Source organism: Megachile rotundata, chromosome 4 (genome assembly GCF_050947335.1).
Source record: "Megachile rotundata isolate GNS110a chromosome 4, iyMegRotu1, whole genome shotgun sequence".
NCBI lineage: Eukaryota > Metazoa > Arthropoda > Insecta > Hymenoptera > Megachilidae > Megachile > Megachile rotundata.
This window is the reverse complement of record NC_134986.1, coordinates 5,845,183-5,864,446: the sequence shown is the minus strand read 5'-3', so window position 1 is coordinate 5,864,446 and position 19,264 is coordinate 5,845,183. Positions and strand designations below refer to the sequence as shown.

Below are 19,264 nucleotides of genomic sequence, written 5' to 3'. Positions count from 1 at the left end.
CTCCAAATTCCAGAGGCCCAAATTTCCAATTTAACTTTTCAGATATCCCAGTTTTTTAAATTCGATAGTATTAAATTTTCAAATTCTGAAATTCGCAAACTCGCAAATTCTGAAATTCCCAAATTCTCAAACTCTCAAATCGACAAATTTTCAAACTCCCAATTTCTCAATTTCTTAATCTTTTAAATTGTCAAATTTCAAACTTTTAAATTTCAAGTTTCAAATCCTTAATTTTTCATATTCTCAAACTCTCAAACGCTCAAACTCTCGAACACTCGAACACTCGAACACTCAAACACTCAAACACTCAAACACTCAAACACTCAAACACTCAAACTCTTAAACTCTCAAACTCTCAACCTCTCAAACTCTCAAACTCTCAAACTCTCAAACTCTCAAACTCTCAAACTCTCAAACTCTCAGACTCTCAAGCTCTCAAGCTCTCAAACTCTCAAGTCTCAAATGCTCAATCTTTCAATGTCTCAATTTCTCAAATTCTCAAATCTTCAAATCTCAAACTTGCAAATTTAAAACTCTCAAATTCCCAAATTTTAAATTTGCAGATCTCAGGTCTCAAATTCTCATTTTTTCAATTTCTTAATCTTTTGAATCTTTAAATTCTCAAACGTTGAAATATCACAATCTGATACTATCAAACTCTCAAATTTCCAAATTTTCCATTCCCCAATTTTTCAATTTCTTAAATCCTCAAATTCTCAAATTAAACAATTTAAAATCCTCAGATCCAAAAATAAAGAAACTTCATAACCAGAAATCACGAAAGTACACAAACATGAAAATTCCAGAATACAAAAATTTCCAATTTCGAGCTCAAACGTCAAAATCGATGGATTTATTATCCATCACTGACCGCGAGCGCATTTCCGCAGCTGTCCGCACGCGGCATCCCACGAGCGCACAAGCTCATCACTGGTGTAAATAACTACACGTATCAATTTTAAACTTTCTTTTGACCGACACTGTATCTCCGGAACAGTTTCGGTAGTAGAAGAGGGTCGAGTGTCGAGTATACGTGTAGGCCCGGTGAATAACTGTCCGCGTATGTGTTGGTGTAGCATTCGAGTGTATGGTGGGAGTGTGGTACCGGAATCGGCCAACAGAGGCGCCATGTTCGGTTCGGAGCGCATTCACGGCACAGACTCCGTAGAGTCGTGGCGCCATCGAGTTTCGTTTCAGCGGCAATCGGACGACAGTTTGTCCTGTGTGTTCGGACGAGACGGGTGTGTGATTGATCGCGTTCCGTCGCTCACGAAACCGAAAAGTGACATTCGACGCGGCGTGTCGCGAACGTATCGTGCCTATACCCGACACATGCGGAGAAAAGTTGTTGGTGGCAAGTGCGAGGGGAAGAAAATACCAGTAGAACCGGTCGCGAGTCGAGGAATGACCTCGCGTTCGCGTGTCCTTACGACAAGTCGCGATATGACGCGATGATCCTCGACGTGTTTGTCACGTCCGTCTTGACTACGTTGTTCGTTCGATTCGTCAGTGTGCCCGCGGTGTGATAGAATCAAGTGCCCGAAAATAACGCGGAGATACGAGAGAAAAAAGGAGGGAATTAAAAGTTTTGTTTGTTGAGCCGTTACCTGGAGTCATGGGTGATGTATACGGGTTAGTTAGTGAGCTGCTCTTGAAGGATACACCCGAGGACAGAAGAAAAATCGACCTGACCACGCCGCTCGTCACGGTGAGTCTCTTCTTAAACTTATCTTCTGGTCGTGGTACTTTGTATTCGTCATTCTTCTGCCTGTCCGTCGTTCTGTCGAGTTAAGATTAAAAAAGACACGATGTTAGGGACCAAAACGAAGAACGAGAGGAAGATGGATTATTGTGGTCTCTCGATCCTTTTTCTTCTGCTTCTTTCTTAAGCCGCGTTCATAATGCACTTGTACTCGTACGTTCACTTTGTCACTTTATCATTGTTACAAATTTAATTCTACGGATTTTGTATTGGGAAAATGTAAATAATAATAGCGTGTTTTGAACATATGGAAAGTTTGTAGACCGCTCGTTGTCAGTAGAGCGTTGCGTAAGAAATAAACAAACGCGGCTAATTTTTGGAACGCGATTCATTCACAGTCATTCGCTTGTAATTTAAATCTGTTTAAATTCATTTAAAAACTAAACACGAACGAAAGTTATGTCAGTGTTATGGGTTAGATAACATTTTCTACCTTATCTGTCATATAAAACAGATGTTATGTGACATGTTACGCTTGCTCCAAACCAGTGTAATGCGGTTAGGTTAGAAAACATTTGTCATCTACCATATGCAAGTGATTCGTCATCATAGTCTTGCTGTTGCATTAATTTATTACACGATATCGTTTTCTGTAGTCATCGAACGTAATATGCAAAATAGTAAACCACTTTTTTAATTACATTTTTCTGGGAAAAGGCGCGTATTCTTCAGACAAATAGGATGCGTAGGTTGAATCAGGTGATTTAAAAATGGTCGCCATTATCGTGGGTAACCGTTTTTAAATGGCACCTGTTAAAACTTTAATTCTTCGTTACATGGTCCTTTCCGGTCTGAACAATTTTTAAATTCCCGCGCGTGCTAAAAGACTGATGAAATTTTATTTTATTTAAAGAATGGAAAAATTCCATTATATTTTAAAAATATATAGTTGTCAATTTTGAACTTGTGAAACATAAAATTATTAACGTATGCGAGATAAAAATAGAGGTAAATATACAAGAATTGTTTCTGATAATTAAATATACATTTCAATCTTGTTTAACAAGATACAAAAACTTTGGAGTTTATTATTTTACGCTCATACAGTTTAGGTTAAATATGGTAGCTTACAATGGAAAGTTAATGTTCAAAATTTTAGTCTGGAAATGTAAATTAGGAGAGATTTAAAATAGTTCTGCGATACTTTCACGAGACCATTACGAGGTGTTAACGAGCAACGTGCCAATGCATTCCTAGAATCAGAGTTTTAATACTTACAATTTTTATTTTTGAGAGCTTTACTGTTAAAAATTTCTATTTTGTGAAGCTGTGGTATTTCAAATTGTTCTGGTACTATTTGCAACTTTTATTTTTGACAACTTTAATATATCTTATTTTTATTTTGGCATATTTTAGTATTAATTATTTTTAGTTTGGAGTAATTTAGTATTGACAATTTTTATTTTTAAATATTTTAGTACATCAGATTGTTATTTTGCAATATTTTAATAGTAACAATTCTTCTTTTAGTTTCAAAAATAAAAATTTTTGTTTACAAACAATATTTGAATTTTTTTTAATATTCAGAAACTGTAATATTCAAAATATTTATTTCCAAAATAAAAATAAAAATTGTTAAAAAGAAATACATGTCAATACTTGTAGTAAGAATAAAGTTTTTAATAGTTTATATAAACTCATTATTAAAGATATAATTATGTATCAAGAAAAAAGCTTTTTGTGCAATAAGATTTTGGAACTATTTTTTTTCGTGGAATAACATTTTGTTATATACCATGACTCACGCAACTGTTGTAGGTTAGATTGTATCTCCAGTTTGATTAGTGATAAAAAGAAAGTAGATCTACTGTTCCACTTTACCTTTATAATCAGTTCTACATGCGTAAATATTTTATGACACAAGTGGACAATATGTCATGCGACATTTATTAAAAAAGTGATTGCCCAGAATATTATTTAAAAGGTAGCATTCTGTTTACCTATTAATATTATCATATTTTTAAACTTTCAAAAGTTAATGTCTTTAGCTTTTCAGAATTTGCAATAACATTTAATTGAGTTCTCTTATTAGAGGAGAAACCGTGCTTTTATTATCGTTACCGTCAGTAACAGTATAATTTTATAGTTATATAACGATGGTTGGATAATGACAGAAATAGAACGCATGCCAAAGTTCCAGTTAAGAATCTTTGAACCAAATTCACATGTACTAAATGTATACAAAGGAAAGAGTTATAAATTCTAGAATTTGGAGATTTTGAAACTTGAGAAATTCGAGGTACAGTAAATTCAAATTTTTGGCGCAAAGTTTCATATTTTTAAACCTTCAAATTTGCCAATTTTTAGATCTATAAATTTTTATATTTTTTAACCTTAAAATTTTCAAATTTTAGATATACAAATTTTCATATTTTTTAACCTTAAAATTTGCAAATTTTAGATATACAATTTTCATATTTTTTAACCTTAAAAGTTGCAAATTTTTAGATCTACAAATTTTGATATTTTTAAGTTTACAAATTTTTTAATTTCTAAATCTTCAAATTTTGTAACATTTTCAATCTACAAATTTTCATAATTTTAAATCTTAAAAACTGCAAATTTTTAGCTCTACAAATTTTGATATTTTAATATCTGTAAATTTTTTAATTTCTCAATCTTCAAATTTTGTAATATTTTCAATCTTCAAATTTAAAAATTTTTAACCATCAAATTTTCAAATCTTTAAATTTGTAAAATTTGTTAATTTTTCCATTGAATGTATTGATCATTAAACTTCCAAATTTTCAACTTCCCAAATTACTCAGATAATATAATTGTACAATTATATTTCGACTAAACAGTTACAAAAATACAACACATGCGAAAAACCCAATTAAAAATTGTTTAAAATCGGTATTCGAACAATGACCTTTCGACTTCAAAAGTTCAACAACGCGTAAAAAGCGCAGGTGCATCGTCAAAATATAAAATTCGAAACGTTGTCCTGCGGCAAAGGATCGACGTGTGTAAAAGATAAAAGAAAGAAACGTGGAAACGCAAATGGATTCCCTTTGTCATCGTCTTTGTCCTCGATCACTTGCATCGTTCCGTTTCGTTGTTTTTCCTTGTTCCCGGCAAGGTGACGCCTCTGCGAGTTCTCTTTCTTGAATCGAAATTTTCCCGCCTAGATTATTACAGTCGTCGAGAGGCCGCTTTGTGACGACGGCATTGAATCATGTACGCGGATGAAAGATTAAAGTCGCGACGATTGAAGAAGGAGGAGGAGGCGGAGGAGGATCGCCGTTTTGGCGCGATCGAACTGTCAATCGCAAACCAAGAATGGAATCTCGGATAAAGACGGATCGAAAAAGTGTCAAACTCATGCTATCGGGTAAAGCGTGTTAGAGGAATCGGAGACGATTCATCGATCATCGAAATACATACCTGTTTGGCTTCTTTTAAACGCGATACGATTCTTCTTTAATTCGATCTATCTTCCTACTTTTTACCTCTGCTAATCTGTCCTCGATTTATCCAATTATTATCGGAATTAGCAGAAGTTACATGGGTTTTTAATGCTGATACATTTGATAATATTTTTGTAACTTTAAAATATTTTATACAAAGTTATTTGTGATTTGTATATATTAGGGGTACCGAAAAGTAATCAAAATTTCGTTTGCTTTCGAAAAACATTTATTTATTAAAGAAATCTTAAATGCTAATCAACAAAATAATTTCCATTATTTTCTAACGCTTTTTGTTAGCGTAAAGGCAATTGTTCGATTCCCTTTTCAAAAAAGTCCTTCAATTTTTCATTGAAAAACTTTGAAGTCATCGAAGAAAGTTTGATTACTTTTCGGTACCCCTAATAATATAAAAATTGTCGAGGTATTCTGGAAATCTAAGCTGATTTTTATTGAGACAAAGAATAAATGTGTATTATAAATTTATGTTTTATCATTTATTGTTTGTATTGTTTGTAATTTTCTATTATATTTTGTATATGTTGGTAGTGTTAATATACATACAGTGTTATATTAAAACTTTAATTAAGTTTAGGTTTTGTACTCTTTTTTTTAGTATTAACGTTTGATGATAAATTGTTTTGCTGTTTGATATAATTCTAGCCGAGGTTAATTACTAATTTTGTGTCGATTGGTTACTTGATGGACATGTTCAGATTCGAGTGTGTAATATTACACGTTTTGGAGAGGCGATCCCTGTATCTGTGTCCCCGATATCGAACGTGTTAATTACGTTATAGGTGACTGTAAATCGTTTTATTTAATCTGTTTGAAGATAATTCATTTTTTCCTTTTTTATCAATACTCAATTCATTTTTACCAAAAATGGCAATTCATTTTTTCATTTTTATCAAAACAAGTAATTCATATTTTTCATTTCTTTCAAAAATAATAATTTATATTTCTTATTTTCAGCGAAACTAGTAATTCATATTTTTCATTTTTTTCAAAACTGATAATTTATATTTCTTATTTTTAGCAAAACTACTAATTCATATTTTTTATTTTTATCAAAATTCATAATTAATTTTTGTCATATTTACTAAAAATAATAATTCATATACTTTCACATTAAACGTGCACATATAGCTTAAAAATAAAAATAAAATACAAAAACATAACCGAACATATTAATTCTTTATCTCCACGAAAAGTGAACACACATTGCAAGAAAATTAAACAAAAGTTCTAATTTACAATAAGAAATTCCTAAACTGGTAATTTATTGTTCACTTACAATCCCTAAATATTGTATATTATTTTAGTTAAATTCGCCTAAAAGAAATGTATACATCAAATTACAAATTGATACATCAATAAAAATATTCCCATACCTACATCTCTAACCTAACCCTGAATTTTCTCGAAATCAAAAAAGGTGACTTATTCCTTTAAAATAAACAGTCCACTCAATTTTCATCTGTATTCAAGACCGGCTTTGTCAACGAACGTTTTCGTAAGAGCTCGTCGATTATTGTGTCGGACAGAAGTTTGCCCGGAGAAGTTGATTACACAGATGGAAGGGAAGTTGTTGAATATTCGGCAAAAGGTTGCATTAAGAATTCCGCGAGGCGATCGTCAAAAATTCGATGAGCACGAACAACGAACCGGGGTCGTGCAGTCTTGGAAACTCGGTGATCGCGGATTAAATATTAATCTGGACGACGTTCGATATTCGGGTGACAATAGAAGGGGGATTCGCTTCGCGTTACATCAATATTAATTGCCTCATCACCGTGTTATCGACACCTCCGGGAATTCCTCTTCGTCTGAAGACGCAACTCCCTCGTCGACGACGAAGAAAGGTAATTATCGCGACGATTAATTCGTCTTCGAGTTCCTTCACGCGTCGTCACTCTTCCTTCTGTTTTTCGAACATTAATTTTCGTTCTTGACGTCGAAACATTTAAGGACTTCTATGTTTTTCAATTATTTTGCTGTGCGATTCAATATGGGGATTTGGTTATTTTTTTATGTGGTGAAGGTATCAGTTTTTAGAAAAGATAACAAATTTTTATAAGTCGTGCAATTTTTATGAAAGTGAACTTCAGATGCCACATCTGTCAGTTAAATTTTAAAATTGCATGTAATGGTATGCTTACTAATAACGAACAATTTAATTAATGAATCCTAAATTATTAATGATGTTGAAATTATATAATTAGTCAGATTACAATTAGTCATTTATGATACTGTTATTTATGTATTGCAGTATTTATCATAATCTCAACTAAATCCACCAGATTTAGTATGATTACATACATTTGTATGACTACAATGTATAAGACCATTTTATATAAGAAACAAATATATTGATAATATCATAAAGATATCTTTTCACATTATTAATAAATGTATTTATTGATTTGTAACGTTAATTAATAGTTAATTTATGTGTGGTTCGATCATTTTTTAATTTGTCTATAGTTTAATCATTCTATAATTTATGCATATTTTAATCTTTCTATAATTTATCTGTAGGTCAATTATGCTATATTTTATATATAGATCAATCATTTTATGATTTATCTATATTTTTAATCTTTCTATAATTTAATTCAATCATGCTACAATTTATCTATATTTTAATCTTTGTATAAAGTATTTGTAATTCCATCATTCTATATTCTATTTATAATTAAATCATTCTAACAATTGATCTATAAATCATTCTATCACTTCTGTAGAATTCAAATTATATTTTGTCCAACTCCAATCAATATTTCAGAGTTCATAATCGTCGTCTAACTCAAAAAATGCGCACAAATAAACTCTTGTCGAACATCTGTTAAATGCTAGAATCATAAAATCATTTTTACCGAGATTTGACGCGTGAAATGAACGAGCAAATGTTACGAAAATGAATGACCGTAAATTCTGACGGTGAAATGTTAATACTGAATGGTCGTACAAAAACGTAATAGTCGAAGGACAAACATTGCCAAGTACAAATCCGTGATCCGTGTTATTGGTAGAACCAGACCACGATTTATGTTTAGTTCTCTGATAAACATTGCCAGCCGTGTGCGTTGGTGTTAGCGTTTACACAGTGGGCTAACGACCGACAAGCATATGTCTGTATTTCCATAGATAACGCGGGACTGTTAGATTTCCAAGCTTTTCTTATCAGTTCGGACCGTAGTCTCGCACCTAGTCGTGAATCAACTTAAATGGAAACTAATTTCCATTCCTCTGAACGATAATTGAATTAACAGGAGGCTACTGCGTTTGTCTCGCCCACTGCTGGATCCAGAGGGAGTCCTTCAAGGCGATTACCCTTCTCTCCAGCTTTCGAATATTAACAAAATTAATTTATCTTCTTAAACAAACTTTCTTCAACTCCTTTCTTACCTTTATTTCTTAATCAAATTTTCTGTTTAACCGTGTTGGAATTATTTTGCTTGTAATTGTTCTTTTGATTGAGCGAATACAGAAGATGAATACGGAATATAGAAAATAAGGTAAGGAAATCTTGGTGGGTAAAATTGAAAGTGAGGTGGTTTTGAGGAATTCAAGATTTCGTTTTGAGCAAAGGTCATTGAAAGTGACATCTTTCTGAAGAATTAAAAATTTTGTTTTGAACAAACATCATTGAAGGCGATGTCTTTTTGAAGAATTCAAGATTTCGTTTCGAACAAACGACACAGAAGACAATGTTGTTTTGATGAATTCAAGAATTCGTTTTGACCAAAGGATACTGAAAGTGATATCTTGTGGATGAATTCAAAATTTCGTTTTGAACAAACGATATAAAGGGCTATGTTGTACTGATGAATTCAAGATTTCGTTTCGAACAAACGACACAGAAGACAATGTTGTTTTGATGAATTCAAGAATTCGTTTTGATCAAAGGATATTGAAAGTGATATCTTTTGGATGAATTCAAAATTTTGTTTTGAACAAACGATATAGAGGGCTATGTTGTAATGATGAATTCAAGATTTCGTTTTGGACAAACGACATAGAAGACAATGTTGTTTTGATGAATTCAAGAATTCGTTTTGATCAAAGGATATTGAAAGTGATATCTTTTGGATGAATTCAAGATTTCGTTTTGGACAAACGACATTGAATAAATGACGTTACAAGTGATGTCTTTTCGAAGAATTAAAGATTTAGTTTTGAATAAACGAAGTTGAAAGTGATTTTTTTCTGAAGAATTCAAGATTTTGAATTGAACAATCGACGTTAAAGATGATGTCCTTTTGAAGGATATATATTTCGTTTTGAACAAAGGAAAGTGATGTCCTTTTGAAGGATTTATATTTCATTTTGAACAAAGGAAAGTGATGTACTTTTGCAGAATAGAGTTGAATATTAAATGGAACATTGAATAGAATATTACATACAATGTTAAATAGGATATTAACTAAAATTTTAAATAGGACATTTAATATTAAATAGAGTATCAAACAGAACATTCAATAAATATAAAATATTAATATAAATGTATTCCAATAATATAGAAATATTTAATATTGCAATATTGAATTACAACCAATGTAGAATATTAAATATTAAGTGTATTACACAATTTAATTTTGCCTAATAAAACTATCGTTTTAGTAGAGCTCAGATTAATGACACAGTTTCCCCATGCACCCCTAGCCCCCCCCTAAATACATCCGCCCCTAGTTTCCCCCATCGGGAACGGTAGCACCTGAAATTTGGGGTTAGAAAAGAAAGGAAATTGAAATGAAGCGAAATGATGGAGCATTATCTTGCATTAACGCGTCCAAAGGCACCCCATGAGGTTCCAGGGGAACACATATGTCACTTACAAGCTTTCCGCACAGGAGGTTCCATATTTAAGACCGCACATGGCGTAGAGTGTCCCTTGCTGTGCTTTTGTACGAGGTCAGAATCGCAGCGTTAATAAACGGGTAATTAATATCCCTCGGTTGACAGGTTTACACCCGTTTGTTAACCGAATTCGAAGAAATTAAATGGTGGAATGTGATTATTTTTCGCATTGGAACTGTTAAAGAGTTAAGGAACTAATAAGTTTCGTGAATGGGTGTATTGGTTATCGATAATTGTCATCGATAATTTGGTGAATATAGGATGTACTGAAAAAATGTGCTCATGTTCGATTGTTCATGTGGTAACTGATCACAGATAGGTAATTTAAAACTCGTCTTTTGTTAAAATATTTTGTTAAACCTGTATGTTAATAAATATCTTGATTAAAGTCAAATATGTAATGGCCAGATAAAGTATGATTTTTTTTCAAATTCTCTAATTCATACATTTCCAAATTTCAAAATTTACAAATTTTCCATTTCTTGCACTTCCAAATTTCTAAATTTCTACATTCCCAAACTCTTCATTTTCTAAATTTTAAAATTTTAAAATTCACAAATTTTCCACTTCCTATATTTTCAAATTTCAAAAGATTTCCAAATTCTCAAATTACAAAATTTACAAATTCACTAATTCCTACCCTTCCAAATTTCAAAATCCCTAAATTTAGGAATTCTCCATTTTCTTAATTTCAAAATTCCGAAATTCACAAATTCTCCACTTCCTATATCTCCAAATTTCAAAAGATTTCTAAATTCTCAAATTACAAAATTTACAAATGCCTCAATTCCTACCCCTCCAAATTTCAAAATCCCTAAATTCCCAAATTCTCCACTTCCTGCATTTCCAATTTTCAAAGTCCCCAAATTTACAAATTTCCAACTCTACAAACCGAAACGCAAAATTCACAATTATCACAACATCCAAATTCTCAAATCCCTAAACTCCCTCACTGCCAACTTCAAAAATGTCTAAATATCTCACCAACGTAAAATTGACTACTGCTCCCATCCTTCCTTCTATATCACAATTTTTCTTACAGAAGCATTCTCTGAGCTATACAAGAATCGATATGTAACCAGGTTTTGGAATTTTCATGGTAACAACATTCGCGCTTAGGCTAACGATGTTTACGATTATAAACCGTTTGCCGAGGCTCACTCGGTAATATTGCGAGCGTTAATGGCACGAATATATTGATGTTTGATTGGTTCGCAGTCATTCATCATCGAAACTACTCTGTACGCCAAAGATCAGCGTCAGTATTACGAATATCGTGGTTTATTGCCGGGTGTTGGTTTACGTTTGGTGCGATACAATTACCGCTTAAAAAATTGCTGATCGATACAGTTATGTGAAGCTTTGCATGTACGAGTGTATCAGGTTATTGCATATCGCACAGCCAATTTTCGAATATGTATACGCAACGCCTAGTGTAATTGGATAACATAAAAGTGTCGAAAATATTTATGGTATAAAAATTCAAGGCTTGTATGAAAATATTCACATAAACGTTTAATCCGTATTTTTAATATAACATTGATGACTCTTCCTTGAAACGTACCGAAAAGAGGGCGAAAAAACTAAGGAAAAAATGTAGAATTCAATTTTTTCATATTTAAAAAATTTAGAAATCACAGCAAAAAGCAGAGAAGTATATAAACGTATATCAAAAAAAAGAGTAAAGTCACAGAAATTTTTTTCTTCATATTGAAAAAATGTAGAAATTACGGCAAAAAATAGAAAAGTATATAAACCTATATCAAAGAAACGAGTAAAGTCACAGAAATTTTCCAATAATCGTTCCTTTTATCTCAAAATGAAAATAAATGCCCAAATAATTTTGTGCGGTAGCACAGGCAGAAGTAAAAGGAGAGAATTCGAAATTTTCAGACGAAAGTTCTTGCAGTTCATCAATATCGAATTCGTTCGTCCGTGCAAAGGACTTTGCTTCCTTCCATTTCTATATTGGCCTCCACCCATCCTCCGCCTTATTTGTCTAAGAGCTGCGGTCTTCTAGCGGGTAGACAAGAAAGGGCAGTTGAAAAATTTGAATGGCTGAACTGGTGGGTCTCCATAAATCTGGAACAATTCCACGATAAAGGTATTCCGTTCCTCATTCCAACCTTTTATCGGTTCACTTTTTCCTCAAGGCTTCGCTGGCATTAAGTATGGTTTCATTGGTAGGCTGAGGTTCTCGAATGCCAAACTTTCGTTTGTTTTAATATCCAACCATTGACTACCAACTCTCACGACGTTTTAATTACTGCTAGACGTAGGAACGAGTTCTCGTACTTATCTAAGTATTATTAAGCATTATTAATAAGTTTTAATTCTGTTGTAATGTTAACTTCTTGCGTATTGACTGAGTTTATAAATAGAGTCTGATTTTGATAACACAAAAGCATTGTGAAATGACAATGTGATAGATTTGAAGATTAAGACCTTAAGAACTTGTTTACGTAGATGTTTCATTCATATTCTTAGTAAGAAATGTTATAACAAACAATCCTTTTTGAAGCTTGATACAACAGCACTTTCGATATCTAAAATGTCAAGGTCGATTTCATGACAGAAAAGTGTAGCAATATGTCACTTATATTATATCAATTTATAGTTTGAACCTTGATTACAATACCTGCATAAATTCTCTATGACTGTTCTTAATACAAAATGACTGGTGATCAATTATTGCAAACAGTGGTGTTATGTCACAACTGTTCAGTTTTGTAATCTAGAAAGTCCAAGACAATTTCATGACAGAAAAGTATTACGAAATGTTACTTATACTATATCAAATTGAAGTTTGAAGCTTCACAAAAATAACTATGTAAGTGCGCTATGGCTAATCCTAATACAAAATGGTTGGTGATCAGTTATAACAAACGGTGTTTTTATATTGTGTCAAGTAGTCAGTTTTGTAATCTAAAAAGTTCAAGACAATTTCATGACAGAAAAGTATTACGAAACATTACTTATACTATGTCAATTTGAAGTTTGAAGCTTTACAAAAATAACTATGTAAGTGCGCCATGGCTAATCCTAATACAAAATGGTTGGCGATCAGTTATAACGAACGGTGTTTTTATATTGTGTCAAGTAGTCAGTTTTGTAATCTAAAAAGTTCAAGACAATTTCATGACAGAAAAGTATTACGAAATGTTACTTATGCTATGTCAATTTAAAGCTTAAAATTGATCAAAAATGTCACTATAAAGTTTTTCGTAATACTCTCAATAGAAATTGCTCGTTTCTTCATTGGAAAATTTCATGTATCTCCAAAGTCCCATTCCTGTAACGCATTAATTAATTCACTGTTTTAACAATGAATCAGCCATCGTGCATCAAGATTATCTATAAAACATTTGCATAGCCATTTTCTGCATACTTGTAGCTTCAAATTGATGTATCACAAGTGCTCTTCCATGCTATATTTATGTCGTCAAATCGTTTCATTATTGATCATTGTATACCGTAATTGGCAATCAAACATTTAGTGCTATAAACATTAATAAAAGGTTTACGTAGTTATTTAATTGAAATGTAAATATATTTAAATTATCAATACTGTTTCTGGAGCGACTACGTATTTTAATTAGAACTCCAATGAATCTGTTTTGTTTTTCGTCTCGTCGCAACCAAACTTGCCAACTTCACGCTTTGCCGCATTCGTTCTCGTAATTAAAACATGCAACTTGTGTTATGCTCGCTCTTGCGTGATTATAATTATTATTGTGCACATATTAGTCACATAAAAGTAATAGCATTGAAAGAAGACCTTTGATAAATGTTATCTCTGCACATTTAATTTAATATGAATTCACTAATTCGATCATTTTCGATTCTTTCAATTTACACTGTTTTTATGAAGGAAAATGAATTTAAATAATGACAGTTTGGATTGTTTAGTATTTGAACTTGTATATGTGATGCAAAAGTAATTTATACTGAAGGGAGAGATTTTTCATTTTTAAAATTATAAATAATCAAATTTTCAAACGTTTACAATTTTCAAATTTAAAAGATACCCAGAACTACAATTTTCAATGTAAAGAAATTCTACAATTTTCAAATTCACAAATCCTATAATTCTAAAATGTCAAATAGTTGCAATTTCCAAATCTATAAATTGCCAAATACTCGAATTCCCAAAATTTACAATTTCCAAATCCATAAAACCTCAAATACTCAATTTTCCAAAGTTGACAACTTTCAAATTCTCATATTCCCAGAATTTACAATTTCTAAATCCATAAACCCTCAAATACTCAATTTTTCAAATCCCCAACTTCCAAACGTTCAGATTTCCCTCTACCTTTCCCAACCTCTGGAATTTCAATAATGACCCACAATAAAACTATACAAACCCCATAATAAAACCATAAATTTAATTCCCAACTCGTTCCACAATCCCAATCCTTTGTCAATCATTTGAACCATTGTCGTATTCCGAACGTTCGTAAATTGTTTACCACTACGTTTCCTCTATTTGAGGAGTAAACGTGTCCAGTGTTTGACGGCGAAAATTTGTATGGAACAAGAACGAGACGGGGCTTAATTAAGGAAGCAACATCGGTCATTAGTATTTTCAGAAGACGTAGTACCACTCTTTCATTGCGTACACGCCGCGTACAGCGTGTAGTGTCCTTCAGAAATTTCAGACGTGCTTTTACTTTTCCTCCCTTGGTTCCACTTGCTCGCGCTTTGCTTTTTCGTCTGTATAGTCGTTTTCTGAAAGGTCAAAGGGGCCACATCCCCATCTTGAAAACATTAATGAGCTCCCAGAACGACGTGCACGCACTGTAACGTGTACTCGCATGAATCGCGAAAAAGGGGGTAGAACGAAATGGGGGAACAGAAAAGAGGCGAGTTAAAAAGAGAAGCTCTATCGTCTACAGGCTTAAACAATCTTTGCTTTGGATTTGTTGCTGGACAATCTCCTTGTTCCCGTATTTTCATCTTCATGAAAGCTTAGGGTTCACCTAATGTCAGACCGTAGGAGTGGTTTGATATTAGGATATATTAGGATATATGATGATTATACACGGTGTCTTCGGTACAACCGAAACAGGGTCCATTTATTTGAAAAATAAAACAAAAATGTACATTATAATATTTTCCTATCTTACTTCTATTTATCCTGAGTTTGACTAATTTTGATTTTGTAAATTTGTTCATGTCACATATTTAAAATATTTGTTTACTTTAGAGTTAGGAAACAATTTGTTGATTTTATCATTATCTTCGCTGTGAAAAATCATTTTGACCAATGCTTAGAAAATGTTCAAATTCAAATTGAAATGCCACATATAAAAAAATTTTGTTACATATTTTTTGCATTGATTTATTTTTTGGTTGTACCACCATTTCAAAAATACCCTACATTAGTGTTCTACTATTACATTTGTTATAGAGTTGCTGACTTTCATCTACATACTGGCATTCAAATTGAGTAAATAAATTGGTTAACTTCATTATAATTACAGTTACAAATTACATCATAATTAGAATCTTTATCGTATCTCCTCAAAACGTTATAATTAACTAAAATCACCTTCATGTAAACATGCGCTTATTTTCGTTTGAATATTGTGACATGTGCCCGTAATCAGCGGTAAAAAAGTCATGCAACAAAGGATCATAATCCCTTAATAACACGGGAATATATTCCCGACTACGTACTTCATTAAAAAAGTCTGAGATTGCAAAATAAACAAAGGGTTTTTCAATTTAGCTCGCGTCAAAATTTCTTTGTGTCTGTTTTGAAAGCCTTTCAAGTTGTCACCGAAAATATACAAACGTATTATCCCGGCTGTACCGTAATCCGTATCTGCATAGTAATTTCTACCCGTAACTCAACAGTCAAAGGACACTGCGGTCCTTTTCGCTTGTTGCTTGATTTACTGTATCCTTTAGTACACTCCTGATGTTTGTTCTTACACGATTTTATCGCACAGCGTCAACTATTTACTCTGTTGTGTTGGTTTTCAGCTACAGTGCGGTCTTCGCTGCTAAACTAATTTCAGATTTTAATGTCGGAATGTTTCTAACTACTGCTCGCCCCTCTTGTTCCTCCCCGAGGAGATTCCTATTCTTACGTTGCTCATGAATATTTATACGGACTAATAACTTTCTGTTTTCTTTCAACGCGACGGCTAAGAACTTTGTTTCCCGCAGGTATTGTTCTACAAACAAGAGTTTGACTATACAACGCGGCTGGATTACGATTCAGCACTCGGTTTATTGAAACTTCAATGTTTTTCGGTCCGTATCGTGTTCGTGCTGGCGGGATAGATTGCCACTTGTTTATTGTCACGTGTTATATCGTCAGGGTTTGAACTACGCGTTGCGTAAATATATCAGCTTTGCTTTTGTTAGTCTGAATTTTTGGTTGAAAATTATGGTCTTCCTCTTCTTCGAACAATGAAGGAATTTTGGAAATGTAAAAATTTATAGAGAAAGAAACGTAAGAGTTTATATATTTATTTTCTTAGGCGTGACGCGCCACTATAGCGGCTTTCGCGGTTATCTCTTTGTACGACGATCCACTATAGTGGCTTTCGCGAATGTGATCGTGATTACATAGCGTCATAGTGGCTCACTCTACTGGCTCACTCGCTCACCGTTTCAATTGAATGATCGTTTTCATATGTTTTGACTCGCACTTTTTTGCCTTCATAAGAGTAACAAATCCCACAAAAGTACATTACATGTAAATAAAAGGTACAAAGTAGTTTAGGCACCGTGGGCACCTCTTTGCACTAATACACGATATTGGAAACATTTGGAAATTACATATTTTGTGAATTTTCTAAAAAAGTAAATTATCAAAGTTAAAGTATATGTATCATATCTTTGGGAAAAAATTATAATTTAATCATCAAAAACTTCATTCCAGTGTATTAACGTAGAGAACAGCATTATTAGACATTGTAGTGCTGTTTACGCGTAATTTACGTCGAACTTTGCCATACAGAGAAGCAGCGTAAAGTTCAGCTCTGTCTAAGAGGTTAAAAAATTATTGGTATTCTGAACTTCGAGGAGATAATGCATCTGTTCATAAATTTACATATACACTAAGAAGATTTGTCCAAAATTCCGATATTAAATTCTATTGGGATCTGGTCCCATCTTATTAATTCAATAGATAATTTATGGATGATATTGATATCAACGATTTTCTTCGAATAATTATACAAATTCAAATGCGAGTGAATTAAAACTTACAGTAACTTACATATGAAGCAAGGTGAATACAGTAAAAATTTTTATTGGTGTCGAATGAAATATACCAATACACCAAATTGAATTTCTTATGTAATTTATTGCAGTAGAAGCAGGATAAATTAAGCTTCGATGTTTGTTCATAAAACACGATAAAACAGTTTTTCTTAAATGGTTAGTGTATTTATGAAACGCGTGAAAATTAGTTTTACGCAAAATTACTTACGGTAATGCACGAAATTTGTTTTACATAAATTGTTGTTTACACACTACGAATTAGTATTTAAAGAATGGTCATCATCTGTTCCCTTAGAAGCTTAGATTATTGAAAATATAATAGTTTTATACAATCACCCATATGGGAATCAATATACATATGTACATATACATGTATATGGGTCAATATGAATATGTTATATTGCCAGGCTTTCGATTGACACTCATTCCAATTTTACGAGAAATGTAAAGCAAAATAACACAGGATTATATTTTTATTCGATAAAAAATTAACGTTTTATTGACGTCAATCGCTCCAAAAGAAACTTTTCAATTGACGGGAATCTAGTTCACTCCATTTATTGTTAAATTTTTATTGATGCATTTATTGCTAAATTTGTGTTAATGCATTTTTACCTAAATTTGTATTGATGTATAGACTGCTTTATTTGTGTTAATACATTTATAGCTAAATTTGCGTTAATATATTTTTAGCTAAACTTACGTTAATGTCTTTGTAGTTGAATTTACGTTAATGTACTTTTAGATAAACTTGCTCGAACGTATTTTTCTGTAAATTTGTGTTAATGTATTTGTACCTAAACTTGCTTGAACGTATTTTTCGCTAAATTTGCGTTAATGTATTTGTAGCTAAATTTTCGACCACCATTTCTGTATAAAAAAGTATCTTTCTGTATGCAATAAGTAGATTGATATTTATACATTTATGATATGTAATATCGAAGTCTGTAAAGTATAAATCAATTACGTAAATTAAAGAGCCTCATATAATTACCCTAATTGTTACACTCATTCATTTATGAAATTTTACAGCCTTATACAGAATATTTAATTGCACATTCGTACATCGCATTTTGAAAGCAAATTATTTTCATTGCTCGTTATGTACGTTAATTGAATTCAAGCATCGAATGTTATAATACACGATATTAATGTACATAATGAACAACACAGGTAACTTGAAGTTAAAATAATGAAAAATAAAGACAATTAAAATTATAATAAATGTAACATAATTACTAATAGTTACAGCAGTCGTAACAGTCATAATGATACTTTAATATAATGAATATCTAAATAAAGATATAAAGTAATGACTACTATTTGAACTGTACACCTTTCGTTCTATAGCAAAGCTTAACCAGGCAGCTAATGGTTTGTGTACGTCACTTGTACTTCAGAATTTGAAGAGTGACTTTAATTGTTAACTATTTGTGTTTAAAATATGACTCACATTCGATCTAATAGAATAACTTGAAATAAGTATTTTATAACAAAGTCCATTGTGCATATGTGATATAAAAAGACAGTGAAACAGGCTATAGTGAAAATTAATAACAGAGATATAATAGCTTCAAAAGAAAACATACAATTTTTCGACTAAGAAGTTTTAAAGTTACTGTCCGTAAACAGCAAAAATACCTTGGTTTGTAAAGGATTATATCCTTTAAATGATTATCGGCCTGTCTCCAAAAATGGGGCACAAAAATGTGCAGTTAGATGTTCTACAAGATGGCAAAGTTTTAAATTTCCAATATCCACAATTTCCAAATTCACAAATTCCCAAAGTCTACAATTTCCAAATTCTTAATTTTTCAAAATTGACAATTCTCAAGTTTCCAAATTTCCAAATTTACAACCTTTAAATCCCAAATTTCTCAAAGTCACGAACCCTTAAATTCTCAAATTTCCAACTTTTCAAAGCTTCCAATACGGGGTACATGTACGTTCAGTTAAATGTACTCTACAAGTTGGCAAAGTTTCAAAT

At 32.1% G+C, this 19,264-nt stretch overlaps 1 protein-coding gene across 5 annotated transcripts in view; it reads left to right on the top strand.

The window, feature by feature from the left end:
• Nucleotides 1–1,137: 1,137 nt before the first annotated feature.
• The window catches only part of LOC100875595 (uncharacterized), a 412,310-nt gene continuing 394,183 nt past the window's right edge, over nt 1,138–19,264 (top strand). For 3 of the 5 annotated variants that reach the window (XM_076531348.1, XM_012281881.2, XM_012281880.2), the window contains exon 1: nt 1,138–1,708. In XM_076531348.1, coding sequence (XP_076387463.1) covers nt 1,616–1,708 — 93 coding nt within the window. In that variant the 5' untranslated portion in view covers nt 1,138–1,615. The remainder of the gene's footprint in view (nt 1,709–19,264) is intronic. The other 2 variants (XM_012281879.2, XM_012281876.2) reach the window with 1 other exon arrangement.